The sequence below is a fragment of the Ammospiza nelsoni genome, chromosome 4, assembly GCF_027579445.1.
Source record: "Ammospiza nelsoni isolate bAmmNel1 chromosome 4, bAmmNel1.pri, whole genome shotgun sequence".
In the NCBI taxonomy this organism is placed as follows: Eukaryota; Metazoa; Chordata; class Aves; order Passeriformes; family Passerellidae; genus Ammospiza; species Ammospiza nelsoni.
In genome coordinates, this window is record NC_080636.1 from 48,439,956 (window position 1) to 48,456,630 (window position 16,675).

A 16,675-nucleotide genomic window follows, 5' to 3' on the forward strand; every position below is an offset into this window, starting at 1 on the left:
ATCACTTGTTCCTATGCATAATGACCTGCCACTAGTTTATAAGAAACTGAGATTGTCATAGTTGACATGGAAAAAGTACAGGACTTCTTGAAAGAAGAGTTTATAATGTAAAAAGTAGTTCATTCTTTGTATTTTTTTCCTTTTAAGACAGGCACTGCAAGTAATTCCCTAAGAAATGCAGGCACAGTTCCACAATTGGTTCTGACTTTGCAGCCAAAATGTGAAGCATGTGCACTTTTCTTTTATACTTCATTTAATATGCCCAAAATATGTGGGTTGCATACAGACACTTAGGCATAAGTAACTGCCTAATCCACTTGCCAATGAGACACAAATGGTTATCATGCTAAAAATATGCTTCCAGAGGAATTAGCAGTGGGTTAGCAGAGGAGTTCCAACGCTGCATATGAAATAGTTTGTTGCTACAGTATCTCACTGCACACATTCAAGCACCTTTGACATACTGCTACAAAATCCCCAGACAGGATTCTTCACATTGCTGGGAAGGAGCAAGCAACCAATAGAAAGCTCCCAGATGAATAAAATAACAAAGAAATAAATAGATTAATTAATAAATAATACACCTCTACACCCAGTTAATCAATATTGCCTCCAGTGGCAAGTTTGCTTCCATGTGAACTTCTTGGACTCATTTTGAAGCTGACCTCTGGGTCTGGGAGTCAGGAGAAATAACATGTTCACTTTACAGTCTAGAGAAGGCTGACAAAACCAAAAGGATCATGTAACAGTTGTACACATGCTGGTGTCTGTCAAAATCTCTTCTGCAGACAACATCAAGCTTTGCTGCTAGACTTTTTTATTAACTTTTCAAAGCAGTGGCATGGCTTTGGTTTTAGATGATGCAAAGGACCACGCAAAGCTTTTGCTATAAAAGGAGAAAGCCACAGGATTCACTTAGACATGTGCAAGCAACTTGTTCTTTTTGTTAATATTTTACAGATTTACACTGAATATGAGTTAGAAGACCAGCAGAGTTCAGCCCTTTCAGGAGATGTAAGTATTTTTAGTTGGACAAAGTCATGAGTTAATTTCAAAGTGGAAGTCTACTAAGCAAAGTTATTCAGCACAGTTAAGGCATGGGTACACTCTTGGCTCATCACCAGGAGCACTGTATTACCCTGAAAAAATACATAAAGCAAGAACAGAAACATCATTTAAAAGAAAAAGAGAGAGGGAAAGTTAGAAAACTTCCGAAAAAAATTTCTAAACATGTTTTTTTCTAATGCATTCTAAATCCTGAAATTATATGCAAAGCTACAAGAGATGCCCCCAGGCAGTGCAAATATTAGATGGGACATACTCACTTGCGTGCCTTGCCCTGTGCTTGAGAGGTCTGTGTTCCTTTTCCGAGTGCTTGCTGTCTTCTCCCTGCACTGTGGCTTCTGCTGAGATTGCAAAGGAGAGGAGGGAAGGAGGTGCTTCTGACTGCCCTCCTTCCACTTGAGAATCTACACACCCCCTTTCAGACGGAGACCTGGGCGCTTCCTTCTCCCTGTCTGAGCAGTCCAGGATCACCTCCACCCTGGGGATAGATGGAGCTGCACCTTGGATCCTCTTGAACTCCTTGCTGCTAGAGAAGTGGACTACTTTGTTTGACCACTGGATGTTGCCCTCCTTCACAGCCAGGGGAACTGCGATGCGGGGGCTGCTCCCGCCCTGCTGTGCACTGGGGCCTCTGCCTGCAGGGGGGAACTCCTCTGCCCCCAGGAGAGTCACAGCAGGAGCACTGGTGGCCTTGTGGGCGTCATTTGAGAGGGACACCTGCAGCTCAACCATGGCACCTTCTTCTGCCACCCCTCTGACACCAGCCTCGTCTGTCACGATCACTTTAGGGGTGGCTATCACTTTAGGAGCAATTCTGTGGCTTTGTGTGGTCTCTTGTTTTGTTGCAGCAAAGTGTGTGTTGCTTTCTGCTGCTCCGTGGTGAGTCCCACTGTAAATCTCTGTGATGCATAAGTCTCCGTGGGGAATCTCTTGCTCTGTGTTCATTTGCAGTGTGGTGTTCTCCCCATAGTCCTCAATTTTTCTGTTCTCGTGCTTCCCATTTTCTCTTTCAGCGTTCAAGGTTTCATTTATTCCACTGGAGGATCTGCACATACATAAACAATTCAAGAAATTAAGCTGCTGTAAGCACAGCCATTGTAATTAGAGTTGCAAAGGCAATTTCTGCATAGTATTTCTCCACCCTAATTAATAGTGGCACCTTCTAGCAGGTCCATTTTAATGGAAGAATTTTCCCAGATTGTAGACATCTTAAATAGAAGCATCTTTGCATCTTTCAGAATTTTTCAACTTAGCAGTGCAGTAAGAAGGAAATTACATTACTCTGGTAGAGCTATGACCCCACTACTAACCTAAAATGTGAAACTGTATCATTCTTAACATCAGTGTGCTTTCACAGACACATTTTTGTTACAGAGTTTCCAGAGAAATGCTGCTGAGACTTGAGACAATACTTCTTCATATTTCACATGTCCTTGAGAAAACTGACTTTGCATGTCAGCACAGGAGTGGCCAAATTTTGGCTCTGTAGCCACTCCTGCAACTGTTTTAGGCGCCATCCTTACATGTGGTTCCTGTCCCAAATCATTCACTCTCTAAGGAATAGAGAAGTACTGGATAAGGATCAGAGGGAGGGAAATGAATATCTGAAATTCACATTCGAAGAATTCCTGAGAGGATCGTCATATACAATCCTTGTATATCATGGATTAATTTAAATATTCTGGGCCTATTCTGGTGATCTAGCAAAAAAGGGTAGTGAACCTGTACAGTATTTCCTACCTATTTAAAAATATACTATTTCCAACTGGAAAATGTTGTTCTCACTTACACAACCTACAATATATGTCAGTGTAGGTCCTTTTTCTAAACTATTCATTCCTGTGGCCCAGGTAAGATATTTGCTGCTCTTATGACACCTGGTGTACTCCTTAGCACTTTATTTATGTACTCTGGACCATACTGAGTACTATTAATTTGAGGAGAAACCTTGTCTGTACAGCAAGGCTGCAGCATGTTATTTAGAGCTTCTATCTGCTAGAAGGTAGCAAAGCACTTTTTCAAATGAGGGAAGTGGTAGGTGTCCTCAGTAAAGTATTAATATCAAGTACTAGGGAGGTTTTTGAGATCCAAAGCAGCCCTGGCTATTCTGAAACTTTGGAACCCCCTAGAAATCAAGGTCAGAAGAAGCAGCAGAAGGAATGAATCTGTCAGTGTGCTGAAGAAACTTCAATATCGCTCGCTTTTCAGGCATGCAGCTCACTGCTTGTGGCAGCCTGGGTCTGCCTCAAAGAGCATGAGACGGGTAACATCCATTTCACCACATATGGGGCTTGGTAAAGGTCAGGCAGATTTTCATTTAGGGAGCTCCTTGTGAGTGCTGCTGGATCCCATCGCAGGGTGCTGCTTGGATGATCAATTGTAGTGCTCCCGAGCACAGATAAATTACAGAGATCTGTAAACATTTCCTTCTAAGATATGGACTGGGGGCTGGGCCAGCTAAATGTTAGCCTTTATTGGTAGTTGAATGATTGTGTGTATGTGTGGGAGAGAAAGATTTCCACCTTAAAAGGCCCTTGCTACGTATGGATATACTTCTACTCTATATAGACATAATTGTGCATCCTGTGTCAAAAGGCAGAATACTGGGTATGATTTCTTTTTTGTAGTTTCACATTCTGTTTTGTCACATGATTGTTTCTGTTTCAGGCCTTTCCAGCTCACTGCAGGAACAACAGCCCTGGTGTAATTCCAGGAAGGAAGCAGAACTCCTAGAGTCAGCACGGCAGGGTTTGTCATAGGCTCATGTTTTTACTCTCTACATGGAGTATTTCATGTCGGCATGCACTGAGCACTCCCTTCTTCCCCCTAGAAATGTTCTCTCCAGACTCAGCAGTAGCCAGGAGCTGCTAACCCTGATGTGAGAAGGCCAGGCTGGCGTTTCAGTGTCTGTCCCCTCTCTGCACGGTTCCCGGATCCATCTGCTCAGCATTTGCCCAGTGTTTGCCGGGAAGGTCAGAGAGAAGCTCCCCCCACGGCATCTGGGAGTGCCCGCCCTGCAGGGTGTCGCTTTCCTCTCATCCTGTAAACCCAGCATTTTCTGGGCACTGCTGCTGGTCACTAACTCACTGTGGTTTTCACGGCATTGGGAAAACTTTTGGTAGACATCAAAGGCCAAGTAGCATTTTTAAAACTATTTTAAAAGCCCAATTTTACTCCAAGTAAGATTTGTAAGAGCAGAATTAGGTCAACAATTAATGCCTGTGAAAATCCATCCTTCATGCAAAAAATTCAGGGACTTTTCAATGCAAAATATTCTTCCCTGCTAACAAAAGATACTTAGATGTAAAGATCACCAGTGGAATGCCACTTAAATTATTCTTTCCTCATTCTTTCTAGCATTTTCTTGAGGTGGCTGCTAACAAGTGGCTACTCAGGAAAGGAAGAATTTTCTTCTCATTGCTCTCAAAGGATGCTAAGACACTTCCTGAGAAATCCTTCTGGGGGTTGTGCTGAGAGGGATAGTACCCACAAATGAGGTGGGAATGGAAGAGAAGTGTTTCAGTCCATTCTCCCATACCTGGGAAGATACAGACAGCAAGGACTGGGATTTGGGAGAGGTGAGCTAATGAGCAGAAGTTTAAAGATTCTCACAGTGAATTTTTTTAGAACATTTTAGTCACTTTCAGAGTGTTGAGCAACTCCAATTTTCCTAAAACTTCTGACATGGTTTCAGTCCATGAAACACTGAATTATATGTTATAAACACTCTGTTCTGGTTCTGATATTTTCTGATATTCTCATCTTTTCAGGACTTGCCTTGCTGTTCACCATGCATTCTAGCAGGGGCAATGGAGAGTCCCTTTCAGCTGCAGCATCCTGTGGCCTTCAGACAACTGAAATATCAGTTATGGAACAGCAACAGGCAGGAGTCAAAGTATGTGGAGCTATTTCTATGGCTGAAGAGAAGACAGCTGGTCAGCCACAAATATCATTCTTACAAGTGCAGTTCCAACAGCCACGTTATGAATTAAAAACAGAAGAATGCAACTATCACATGAGGAACACTCAGCTGCTCCCTGCTGAACCAGGAGCAGGAGCTGTGCGCTCTGGGGAAGATAAGATCTAATCCTCAGCTACCTCTGTCCCCCTGATCCTGTCATACTGATCCATTACTCAGCCCCAGACAACATGTACACACAGGCCATGAAAAATGTCTGTGATAAATAAAATGGGCACTCCTTGAGAGCATCTAGTTTTGAAGGCAGGCTGTCACTTTGAACTGCTAAGCACTTGAGGAAAGCTCCTTTGTGCAGGTTGCAGGAACCATGAGGAATTCCATATGCTGTGTAGACATCCCTGGTAGCCAGAGACAAGTGCCTGTTTTCAGCCTTTCCAGGGACACTGCTCTGGTAGCTGTCATGATGAATTCTGATCCTTTCCTGGTCCTGCCTGTGAGAGGGAGCTGCAGTAGCTCTGGGGGGAGCCTTAAGCCCTTACAAGGAGTGTGGGAGTTTCAAGAATTTTCTTCCTCTTCTTATCCCCACTGAAGGCAACTCAGAGTTCATCCTGTCTGAATTCACAGTCTGGGGAGAATGTGCTTTACTGTAGGTGGCTCTGAACTCAGGTTGCCTTTATTACACTGATGGCAATTACAGAACAGGCATTGGAATAGACTGATGTTCAGTGAGCAGTGATGCTGGCCTGCTTGCAAGTTTGCATGAAGCATCTCTGCTCTAAGAAACTCAAAGCATTTTCAAAAACTGAAATTCCCTCTCACTATTTTGCAAAGGCAGAAACTGAGACCCTGAGAGCTGTGACTTCCCCCACATCATCTAGTGAGGTGATAACAGCTACAGAAATAGAATTCATGACTTCCAGACCCTCTCCTCCTCCTGACCACTAACACATTTTGCCACCCAAGAAGACCATTTGCCATGTCATCATCGAGGCATATCTGGGTAGCACAGTTTCTCCATCTATACAGCCTTTGTTTTATGTAAGCCTCACTTCCCTATCTGTAGGGAATAACAACACTTCACTGCTTCAAAGGGGTGCAGGCAATAACTGAACTCAAGGCTCTGCAGTATGTATATATGGTAGTGGACACCTTGCAAGTATTAATACTTACATTTGGAGACTGTACTATTAATTCTGTGCCTGACTGCTGCTGTTCAAATTATATACATTAATTCCTTCAGCTCAAATTCTCTGTCTTCCTTTTCCATCCAAGCAGAGTTACAGACATTAACAACAGGACTATCAGAACCTCTCAGTATAAGTCTGCAAAATAAAGCCAGCATTTTCCAGGTGATTCACTGAATTGCACCAAAGCATCTGGAGCATTCCTTTACCTCTTGATAAGCATCTGCAGGACGTCAGTCAGGCTTTCCATCAGAACAATGATTTCAGCATAGGTCAGGTCTCCACAAGGCTTGCCATTGATAGACACCACCTCATCCCCCTCACACAGTCCAGCCTTGGCTGCTTTGCTTTTGCTGCGAACCTACAACAAGTCAAAGAAAAATTCCAAATTGCACAATTAGTGTTCATTTGAAAACAGCAGCAACCACGTCCTCAGCATACTTTTTGTCTGTGAAAAAGGACTGATAATATTGATCATAAACAAATTTACAGTAACACAAATTAATAACTTGCCTCAGTTGAGGTTAACACTATTCTGGCCAGTAATAATACAAAACCTGCTTTACTGAGCTTGTGAGCTAGGTGTCAAACAGGATGGATGAATTATTTTAAAACTGGGAGACATGGAAGTTTGAGACAGACAATCAATTGATCACAGTTTAGCAGAACTGCAAAAAACTGCCCCATTAGTTTCTCTGAAAATGAGCTGAAATCTGCACTAATATTGTAAAAGAAGAGTCTGTAAATTCAGCCTCTCTGGGCAGTGTATCAATAGCTACATGCTGGTCACTTTGTCCTTAGAAGCCCAACTGTAGTTTTAGTCTCCAAACTATAGACATCTGCATCCCTGGAGATCCTAAATCCATGTTTAGTCATGTGAGTAAGTGCCCTGATTTATTAAAGCACGCCTGTTATGGTTTAAACTTCCCTGTTAAGTTCTCATTCAAGAATCCTGTGCAGCTCAGTTTTTCATTTTCACTCCTTTTTCCACTGGCAGTGTGTTCTAACTTATCACAGTCTTTGCATAACAAAACCCAGACAGCTCTAACACCACTCAAGGTATGCCTACAGTTGATGGCTATTTTTGAAGTACATATTTGGCAAAGAGTGTGTTATATTAACCAGGATTCTTGCACAAGTCTATTTTAGAATGACATATACACAAAAAAGGCTGTCCTTGAGTTCTTTGAGCTCCATTTCTACCTGTTGGTGTGAGTACTTTGGCCTTATCCCACATCCAGTTCATTCAGTGTGCTTCCCTTGTTAATTCTCATAGTGTTTTCTTGAATTTTTAGGGAAGTAGCATTTCTACTACACTCACAGTGGCAGAGTCAGTTCCTACTCACTGTAGGAAAACTACTTCTGATATACTCTGGACCTGAGGGTGAAACTGCCCTGCAGACTCATGGAATTGTCCCAGATTTTCTTTTAAGCCACTGAGCTGGTACCTAAGATACATTTCAGAAAGGAAGTTCCTTGGAGTCAGGATGATGTGGGCCACAGCAGTAAGACTGCACATTTTACTGTGGCAGGGCCACCATGCCTATCTCTGCTGTTTCAATTTCCACATTCCTATATGTCACATTGTGGCTCTTGGAGCAGTGAAGGAACAGAAGCCTGGTGCATACAGAAGCCAGTTTCTACCTTGCAGAGTTAACATTTACAAATATGGAGTGGTATGCTGCTCTGTTTATCTCCCCTTGGACAAGAGCATAAACATCCTTGTGCCTTGGGAAGAAATGACACTTTAGACAGTGCCTAGAAGGTTTTGTTTCATATAAGAGCTAGAATTTGGGATGAGGTCTAGTTACTGTCTTTTTTTAAATAGGAGGGTATGCTATTAAAATTTTACAAGACATTCTTGGCCTGAATGTAAATATTTAATCTAGATGCCATGAAGAATTTTGAGTGAGCCTTTTTCAGAAAATCTATAAACACCCATTATAGAAACCTGTGAACTCCAAAATAGCACAATGTGATACCTAGACTGTGAGAAGAAAACTTGTTTCTCTTTCTTTTTTTAGTGTTTGAGGGACTCCTTGATAGCATTAAAAAGAAAACACAACAGACAAGGAGATAGATTGATTTTCTTTTCAAAGTTCTTAAAAGGTTTTCTCAGTCCATTTTTTCTGCCTTGTGAATTGTTGAGAGATCACAATTCTGAGAAATATAAAACTGCATGCAAAAACACCCTCCCAAATTTGAACAATATCTGTATAAAATCACCTCAGTATTAACCTTTTATTTTTTTTTTTTGTATGTTTCTGTTGGGGTAATAAAAGGGAAGGGAGAGCACCCAGAAGAAAATAGGCAAGGGCAGGTTATGTGGTAAATTATAGCAGGTTGCTTTTAGGATAGAATATCCCATCATCATTCATGTTATTTCAGCCTCAGCATAACACCCACTTACCCACAATATGTAGACTGCTTTGCTAGGCAAGCTGCAATTGTTTCTGGCTTTGTTTATTTGTTTTCACTGGAAACCCACAAAAATGAATAAAAATTTACTCATGTAAACCAACACTTTTCAGATTTCTGGGAAAAATAAATAAATAAATAAGAAAGAAAGAAGACCCACCCAGAACAACAACAACAACAAAATTCCAAGAAGATTTGTGGAAAGAAAGATCTCCCTGGTAAAATATGTGTTCAGTGGACAGTTTTCTCTCAAAGTTTTGGCAGAAAGCCTTTGAGGAGCTCACTGGGAAACAAAAGCTGCTTTTGTTAGCAGAAATGCAACTTGGTCACACAGGAGACAGTAAGAAACCTTTATCCAGTTCTTGGGGACTTAAAAGGTTATTTGCTGTAAAGCAGGAGAGATTCTTATAAAACCAGTGATTGCTCTTGAGTGCAGTCCTGGCTTTCTCAGGTACTTGTTACTTCTTTGTACTTGAAGTTTTCCTGAGGAAGAAAATGTGAGTTTCCCAATAAATTGTTTTGAATGGGATCTCACCAAAAAAAAAAACAACTCGAAAATATTTTCTTTGCTTTCCAATGTCTGCAATACCAGTATAAAACAGCAAAACTGGGCTGATGCTGTTAGTGCTGAACATGTCAAGATACCAGCTGCTAGTGGGCACCTTGAAGAGTTCCACTCCATTTTCAGCTGGTACTGCCTCTATTTCCTGCTCCCCCTCAGTCAGGACTCTTTATTTTTCATGTACCTGAAGTGAGTAATTTCTTTTTATTCCCAGATTTCTCCTGTATCTAGAATTTCCCACTATCAGGAGTGCTCTTTGATGATTAAAATGTCATGTGCTGAGCAATTCCTCACATCCACAGAAATATTAAACTTAGGAGAAAACTGTTCCATGCTATGTGAAGAACTTGGCCTGGGTGTTCACTGTTGTCTGAGCACCCCAGGCAATCCAGGACCCCATGATACCAGTTCAGAGGCAGCAGGGACTGGGGGCTGTCCAGAGGCTGCTCAGGAGGATGTATGAGGACTTCAGGTGGAAAATGTGAGTGAGCAAGGTCTGGGTGCTGTGCTGGCCTGGTGAGACATCACCTCCCAAAGAACAGGTACGTGGGGAAAGTGTAGGACAGGAGCTTTGGTGGTGCCTGTGGGATGCTGCTGGGGCTGGAGTAGCCATGGATGCTCAGAACATGGGGCAGTTCCAGTTTCTTCACCAGGAAAGAATAAATGGATGGATACACAGTGGCAGTGCTCTTGGGAGTGTGGGGAAAAGGTATTTTTAGAGAAAGCAAATGGGAGGGCCCAGCCCTCATCCTGTGTACACTGTAGTGCTTTTAATTTAAACTAGATCAAATCTTCTGCCAACTGGAGATTCCTTCCCACATAACTAGATCTCCTTTGATTTCATCTGAAAGCACTCCAGTTACAACCCAGAACTGTTCCATGCTATGAAACAAAGTATGGTAAATCAGGAATAACAGAGAAATTTGCTTCAAAAATATTATCCCAATGAAGCTAAAAAGCTGGAGTAGATGCACCTGTTACTTGCTGTGGCTACAAGTGGATGCACAGACAGCAACTGGGGCTCAGCTGACCAGCTGATGATTTTGGGTGCATGTTTGAGCCCTATAATAAGCAGATCAGGGTTGAGGTATGTTGAACCTGGTAACAAGGTCAGTGAGTTGGAGTTTAAAGTGAGGCAAATGGACTTGAGGACACTTTGCAGTCCAGGTTCTCTAATGGCACAATGAGGAATTATTAAGATTTTTTATCATCTTTTCATCATCTTTACCAGTGTTTTTTGTTAAGGATGATGTGCATCTTAATCTTGTCCTGGAGTTAATTTATTCTGGAGCCAGGAGTACAAACTTTTATCTGGGACGTGTCTAAGTGCTGTGCAGCAGGTACAGCCTGAGTGAGCAACCAATCTGAAGAAAAGAGCACTATAACCATAAGCACAGTCCATTTAGCCTAAAATTATATCGAATAAAATAAGACTTACGTAGCTTTAAAATATACATATATTTGCATTGCAAAATTCTGAATTTAAAGCAAGCTTTCCAAAACCATGAGTTATTTTCAGAATTATTTACTCATCCTTTTTCAGTTTGCCAGCAGCTTACAAACAGCAGAACAGGAAATACTGCCACTGCCAGTGGAAATATCCTTCCCTGCATTTCAGGCACCTTGTTCATACAGACAGGGTAGTTTCTTCCATTGAGGGGTCATCTCTGGAAGAGCCTATTCAGTTGGATATCCTGTCTGATTCCTGAAGCCTCCTTTGAGCTGCTGTTGCCCCTCAAGGTTTGAAGCTGGTTCCTGGAACCTTATTTACATGTGTGTCCTCAGTGGCAGTTTTGGGTCTTTGGCTGGCCTTGTGTTCTGCTGTGATGAAATATGTTGCCCAAAATAGCAAGGCTTACCAGGCAAGGGACTTCTCTAGATCAGTTGTCCCTCCTCATTATTGTTTACTACTTTAGTTATGTCAACTGCAAACTTTACCAGCAGTGACCTTTTTGTTTTCTTTTAAACTGGTGAATAAACATTAATAGCAAAGGACATGTCCTTTGGGTGCTGTTATACCCTTACTGAATAATGATTGCCCAGATTAATGTTACCTTCTCAGACCCAAAAACTAGCCAGCTTTTAAAGCAGTAATTTTTACTAAGTAGCAAACTGTGCTCTTTGATGTCTTGCAGAAATGTGTTTAATAAATTTCTATCTAAACCCTTTTTAAAGTAATCATTAACCTAAATCTTGGGATTAGTACCCTTACTGTTTAGAACTAACTAACTAACTAACTAACTAACTAACTAACTAACTAACTAACTAACTAACTAACTAACTAACTATTAATATAATGACATTGTTTAAATGTGCCTTGTGTTGAGTTATTTTTAATTGTTCTGTTGTATTGCCAGAGATATGAAATGGTAAAGAAACAGAGAAAATAGGTGTCAGTATGCAAGAACGTGGGGCTGGAGAGACACTGCTGCTTCTTTTGATGATCATACTGATATTAAAGCAGTAAGTAAGTAAGATGCACTCCTTTCACAAGTCATACTCTCTCTAAAAGAAATAACTTGCACTATAACTTTGACACCCTGAATACAGTTCTGATGTTTCTAAATCCATTTTTTTTTAATTTACAGTCAGATACTTTAATTTTGAGAGAAAGTATAATTAAGTTAAGAATCCAAGTTAAATGGGTTATGTGTCAGAAATTGCAATGAAGTCAACTGACTTGAATAGGCCTAGTCCTGGCCACAAAAGAGGTGGTGATTCAAAGTGATTGAAAAGACAGGAGAAGTGATGAAGTGATGAAAAATCTGAGCCATCAGAGAAAGTTTTATTCTGCTTGCTGACAAAGTGATAGATGTGAAAGTATCAAAGTCTAGTGGAACTCAGCTTTGCCACTTAACTAAATACTAGTTAGTATTGCAACAATTAAAGGCCTGCCTGTTAATTGCTGCAATAAATTTATCTGGCTAACATGTTTTTCTTAAATATTTTGAGGCCAGCATAAATAAAGTAATGTATTCACTACTTAGATTAATTTTATCAGACATTAGGTCATACTTTCCAGAAGTTATTTTTTCTCATTAATTGATTAGCTAAGTGTTAGTCATGAAGTTCAGAATCAGCAATCAATCAGTGTTTCCTGCAGACAGTATTTTAAAAAAATCCCAAAACCCACCAAAAAAGGCACTTCATCTCTTCTGTTAAAAATCCTACATCAAGGACAGTGGCTGGTAAATGTATTTAAAAGTATTTGGAAGTTATCTGTCACTCTAATAAAATGAACAATGATTTGCTATGAGAAGGAAGCAGAAGCACTCAGAGTGACAAATGTTAATCTATAAGTAGTTTGACTTGTATGAAGTTAGGGAATTAAAAATGAAGTTACAAATCAAATTAATTCAGCAACAGTTTATAAATAAGGCTCTAGGGCCTTGTTTGGCAATGGTTATGCATGCAGGAGTTCTTTAGACAGACAAGTAGCCCTCAGTTAGTGAGCTTTTCGGGGCTTAGATATGAAGGACTGTACAGTAAGTTAAGCCTACCTCCTAATGTGCTTGGGGTTTTTAGGCATCTCCATAGATCCTTTAAATAGCTCAGAGGCTGCAGGCTGGTAAACAGTGCTATTGCTAAATCAGAGGGGGTGATGAAGGGACAAGTTCACATCCCTTGTCTTCTCCATGGTTTCTGAAGAGGACTTCAGTCAGGTTTACAATGAGAACATCCAAATGTATTTCCACCTTAACGCTTTCTTCCCCATCCCCAAGCACTGCCATCACAAGTTATAATGTGGGCTGTATAAATAATGAGTCTTAAGGAAAAAAAGTGGCCCATAAATGAGGAAAATTGGAAGACCTTTGTGCTCTTAAATTTCTGTTTTACCATGTATATAAAGAGAAAGTAGCTGTCAGTAGAGAGATAGTGATGTGCAGACAGGAGTCATCAGATCTTCAGGAAGGAAATTGGAGCCACTTGTAAATTTAATGGAGTAATTGTAGCAGAGGGGTTCCTTGAGAGGTTTTTAAAGCCATATAATTAGGAAATATTCTTGCCTAGAACTCTTGCTTTACATCCACATAAATTCATTAGAAATACCAGGTTCTGGTTTAAACTGAAGGCATTTTTAGTAGGACAGGGCTCAAGCTTATGGATTGCATTTTGAGCAAAATGGGTAAAATGCTATTGAGGTAACAATGTCATTGATGGAGCTGGAGTGGGATGATTTACCTGGGTGTATGGATTCTGTATACAGACTCCACGATGGCTGCATGCATTTTACTCTTAGAAAGGGCCTCTTTGAGGCTGGCATACCAAATTTTAGTCTGCTTTTATTAGCCATGCTGTACTTGAGCATGAGTGTGCTGCATGATGTGGCTCGAGCTATTTGCATCTGTGCTGCCTGGAGGTGGCTTTGCGCCAAGCTGATTCCAGTTCTCATCCTCTCTGGACTGAATTTCTCTACCAGATAAGCTACTTTCTTTCAGAATCAGTCAGGGAAAAAGCCACAAAGTAAAAGCTTAAGACAGGGCAAGTTCCCTGGGATTGTGAGATCCAACTGCTCCCTAGCTCCTCTGAATGTATGGGAATGCAATGAGGAGCCTTGCCCCAGAGCTACAGCTCAAGTGCTGTGACTTCAGCTACTATAAATATAGATAATAAGTATAGAGACATTATGAGTATAAACTACTTTCCTATATTTTACCTTGAAGTCTCTGTGTCCCCTCCTTTGGGGATTGTATGCAGTATTTACACAGTAAGACTAGTGAAAGAATGGAAATGCCTGTCAATTAACTGGGTTAAACAAAGATGCTTCTAAGTTATCTCCCAAACAGTTTTCCTGAGAGCAAGCTTTGAATAATGAAGTATCTTTGGTTTGTAAGGTAAGCACAAAATATTTCCTCTCACCAAATTCTTCCCAGTAGCAGGACAATTATATTGGGAATTGGGCAGTTCAGCCCACTTTTTTCTCCTTCTGGTCTTAAAGGAAACCTCCTAGAGGCATCCACTTTCATGTCTATCTGTACAGGTAATTATCTTTCTAAATGGGTTATGAGACAAAATAACCTTAAAGACATCAAAGGAGAAAATAGTTAATATGCCCATCCATAGTTTTATTACTAAATGTTCAAAAAGCCTTTACAGAAGGGAAGGTAGAAAAGCCCTCTTTGAATGCACAGGAGTGTTGCCATTGCTTATCACTAAGATCATCTTAGAAAAAATTGAATGCTGGTATATTATTATAGTAGCTTATGGCAACACAGGAGATCTAGGATGCTAAGCAATGTAAAACAAAGGTACTTTTAAACTTTAAAATCCATGGATCCCATTGCAAAGGTTCTGGTTTTACTTAGCAACTCACAGCTAAAGCAGACTTTTATTCGTGGTTTGCTCATGTAGAAGTTCATGGGACATTTCTGCAGAGAGGATATGGTACCATATTGTTTTACTTTTTGATTAATTCTGTCTCCAGTTCTTCTGCTGGGCTGTACATGTGAAATCATACTTCTTGATTCTGGATCAGTTCAGTGACTGTTGTCTCCTCCTTCCCACAGTGTCAGAAGTACTTAAATAAAGGTTCAGATCTTCGCACTGTCTATTTGACAAATGCAGTTTGGTAGAACTTCTTGCACATTCTGTCGTGGGAGGGTTACAGAACCTGTTTGGCCATTTGTATATTGACAGAGCACTTGTGCCATTTGGACTCAGAGAGCAGACTGATCTCAGTGAGAAGAAAAGCCTGCTCAAATTCCCAAAAGCCTTGCCTAATGTACTAGTGTATCATCTTACTGGCTGTTGCCTTTTTCTGGCAGAAATCCAAAGTTAGCAGCTGAAGAAGAGATGAGATAATGACCTCTGAAATATTGATGTGGTATGCTGGCGACACAGCATATTTCCCAACAGTGAGCTTGGGTGTACGGCACTTAAAGTCTGCTGTTCATTTTGTACAGCAGATCCAGTGCATGGCCTTTCTTGGTGTGTACCATTGCATACTTGTAGCTGATGTGTCAAAACCAAAATTTTGTCATGCTGCTTTAACTTTTTACAGTGAATTTTTGCTATGGTGGAACATGTGACTAGGGGAGGAACGATGCCATAGCTTTCAGTATGGTAGATGTGCACTGATTGTTCTATTTCCATTCCCCTTTTCTTCTTGCACTGCTTGAGCAGTGACTGGCTGTATGTTTCCTGCCTTATTTCTGAGTCCTAACCAACTTTGATCTCTCCATGAACACTGTAGCTATGTTTTCATTTCTTCCTTCCCACTGTTCCTCATGCAGAGAGATAATTGCATTGTCAGAGCTTCTTTGGGATTGAGCATATAATGCACCTTTACTGAGTGCTTTGGTATAAAGGTAGAATCAAAAGTCTTTAACTGCAGTATACCTTATGTCCTGGAGATTAGAATTTCTATAACGATAAGGTCAAGGGAGAATAAATAGAGATAGAAAATTTCTTTATTATCTGCTACTGAACAGTTGGAGGCCACAAGTGCTACAATAGACAGTTCTTGTGCTAAGTATATCCACTGCCTAACCTGGGGCTGAGCTCTTGTCACTGATGAGCAGAGGAACTGCAATATGCCTGCAGTATTTGTACAGTTCCAAGACCATACACTGGGAGTTTCCAGTAGGAAAAGGGACACCTTTCGTATACCAAAATTGCAGTCAAAGCACCAGTAAATGAAAGGTAAAAAGCAAAACCTGCTACCTGAAAGTACTTACCTGCTGGTGCTGCTAAAAGAATGATGGTATATCATATATGCACACTGTTACAAAGAGAACATTTTTAGCCTAGATTTGGGGTTGCTGGGAGAAAATAGCAAATGTATGTGAGGTAACTGAACCCTTCAGTTTCTTAAAAAAGGAAAAAGAAATTAGTTTGCTGGAGGTCTTTGTACTTTCCCTGGTTTAGTCCAAAGCATGTTTGTGTAATTTGATGCTTTGACTTGTGACTTGCCTTTCAGATTAAGCAACGTTTTGGGAGGGGGACATGAGGGGCACGAGGGTTTTTTGGGGAGGTAGCAGTAGGGGGGATGACTGGCTTCTTAGTGACACACAGCCTATAAATCCATCCTGCTGGCAGGCAAATGAGCCACTCAGTTTACTGGTGTGCACTTGGTCAAATCCACTCATTCCTAGCCTCATATCCTGTATCAATTACTCTGTTCTGTGTGGCTCCCCTGTCTCATTTTCACTCCATTGGTCATCTGCCCAAATTCTCTTGATGCAGGGGGGATGGGAACAGGCAGAGAAGGAAAGACCAGGAGGGTTCTCATTACAAATCTGGGTTTGAGACAACACATTTAATCCTTAAAGCAAAACTGCTCCAGTGACAGTTAAAATGTTCAGTCTCCGCAGTCTATTCCCTGAAATGGTATTGTTTATTACAATCCCTTAACATTATGTCATGAGCTTGCAAATACATGAGCACGCCATATGATCATCCTCCCAAAAGGAATAGCAAAGGCAGCAAGAAGGAACAAATGCCGTCTTACAGGTTTCTGTTTCAGCAAGGGCTGCAGCTATCGCTGTCAGTGATGTCAAGGTTATCCTGAAATGTGTGCCCAGTGAT

General features: G+C 41.0%; 1 protein-coding gene across 1 annotated transcript in view; it reads right to left on the reverse strand.

Moving 5' to 3' along the window:
- SYNPO2 (synaptopodin 2) overlaps positions 1–16,675 on the reverse strand; it is a 76,846-nt gene that overhangs the window by 17,615 nt on the left and 42,556 nt on the right. The window contains exons 2-3 of the mRNA XM_059470309.1: positions 6,378–6,529; positions 1,326–2,110 (exon numbers count right to left, since the gene is read on the reverse strand). Coding sequence (XP_059326292.1) covers positions 1,326–2,110; positions 6,378–6,529 — 937 coding nt within the window. The remainder of the gene's footprint in view (positions 1–1,325; positions 2,111–6,377; positions 6,530–16,675) is intronic.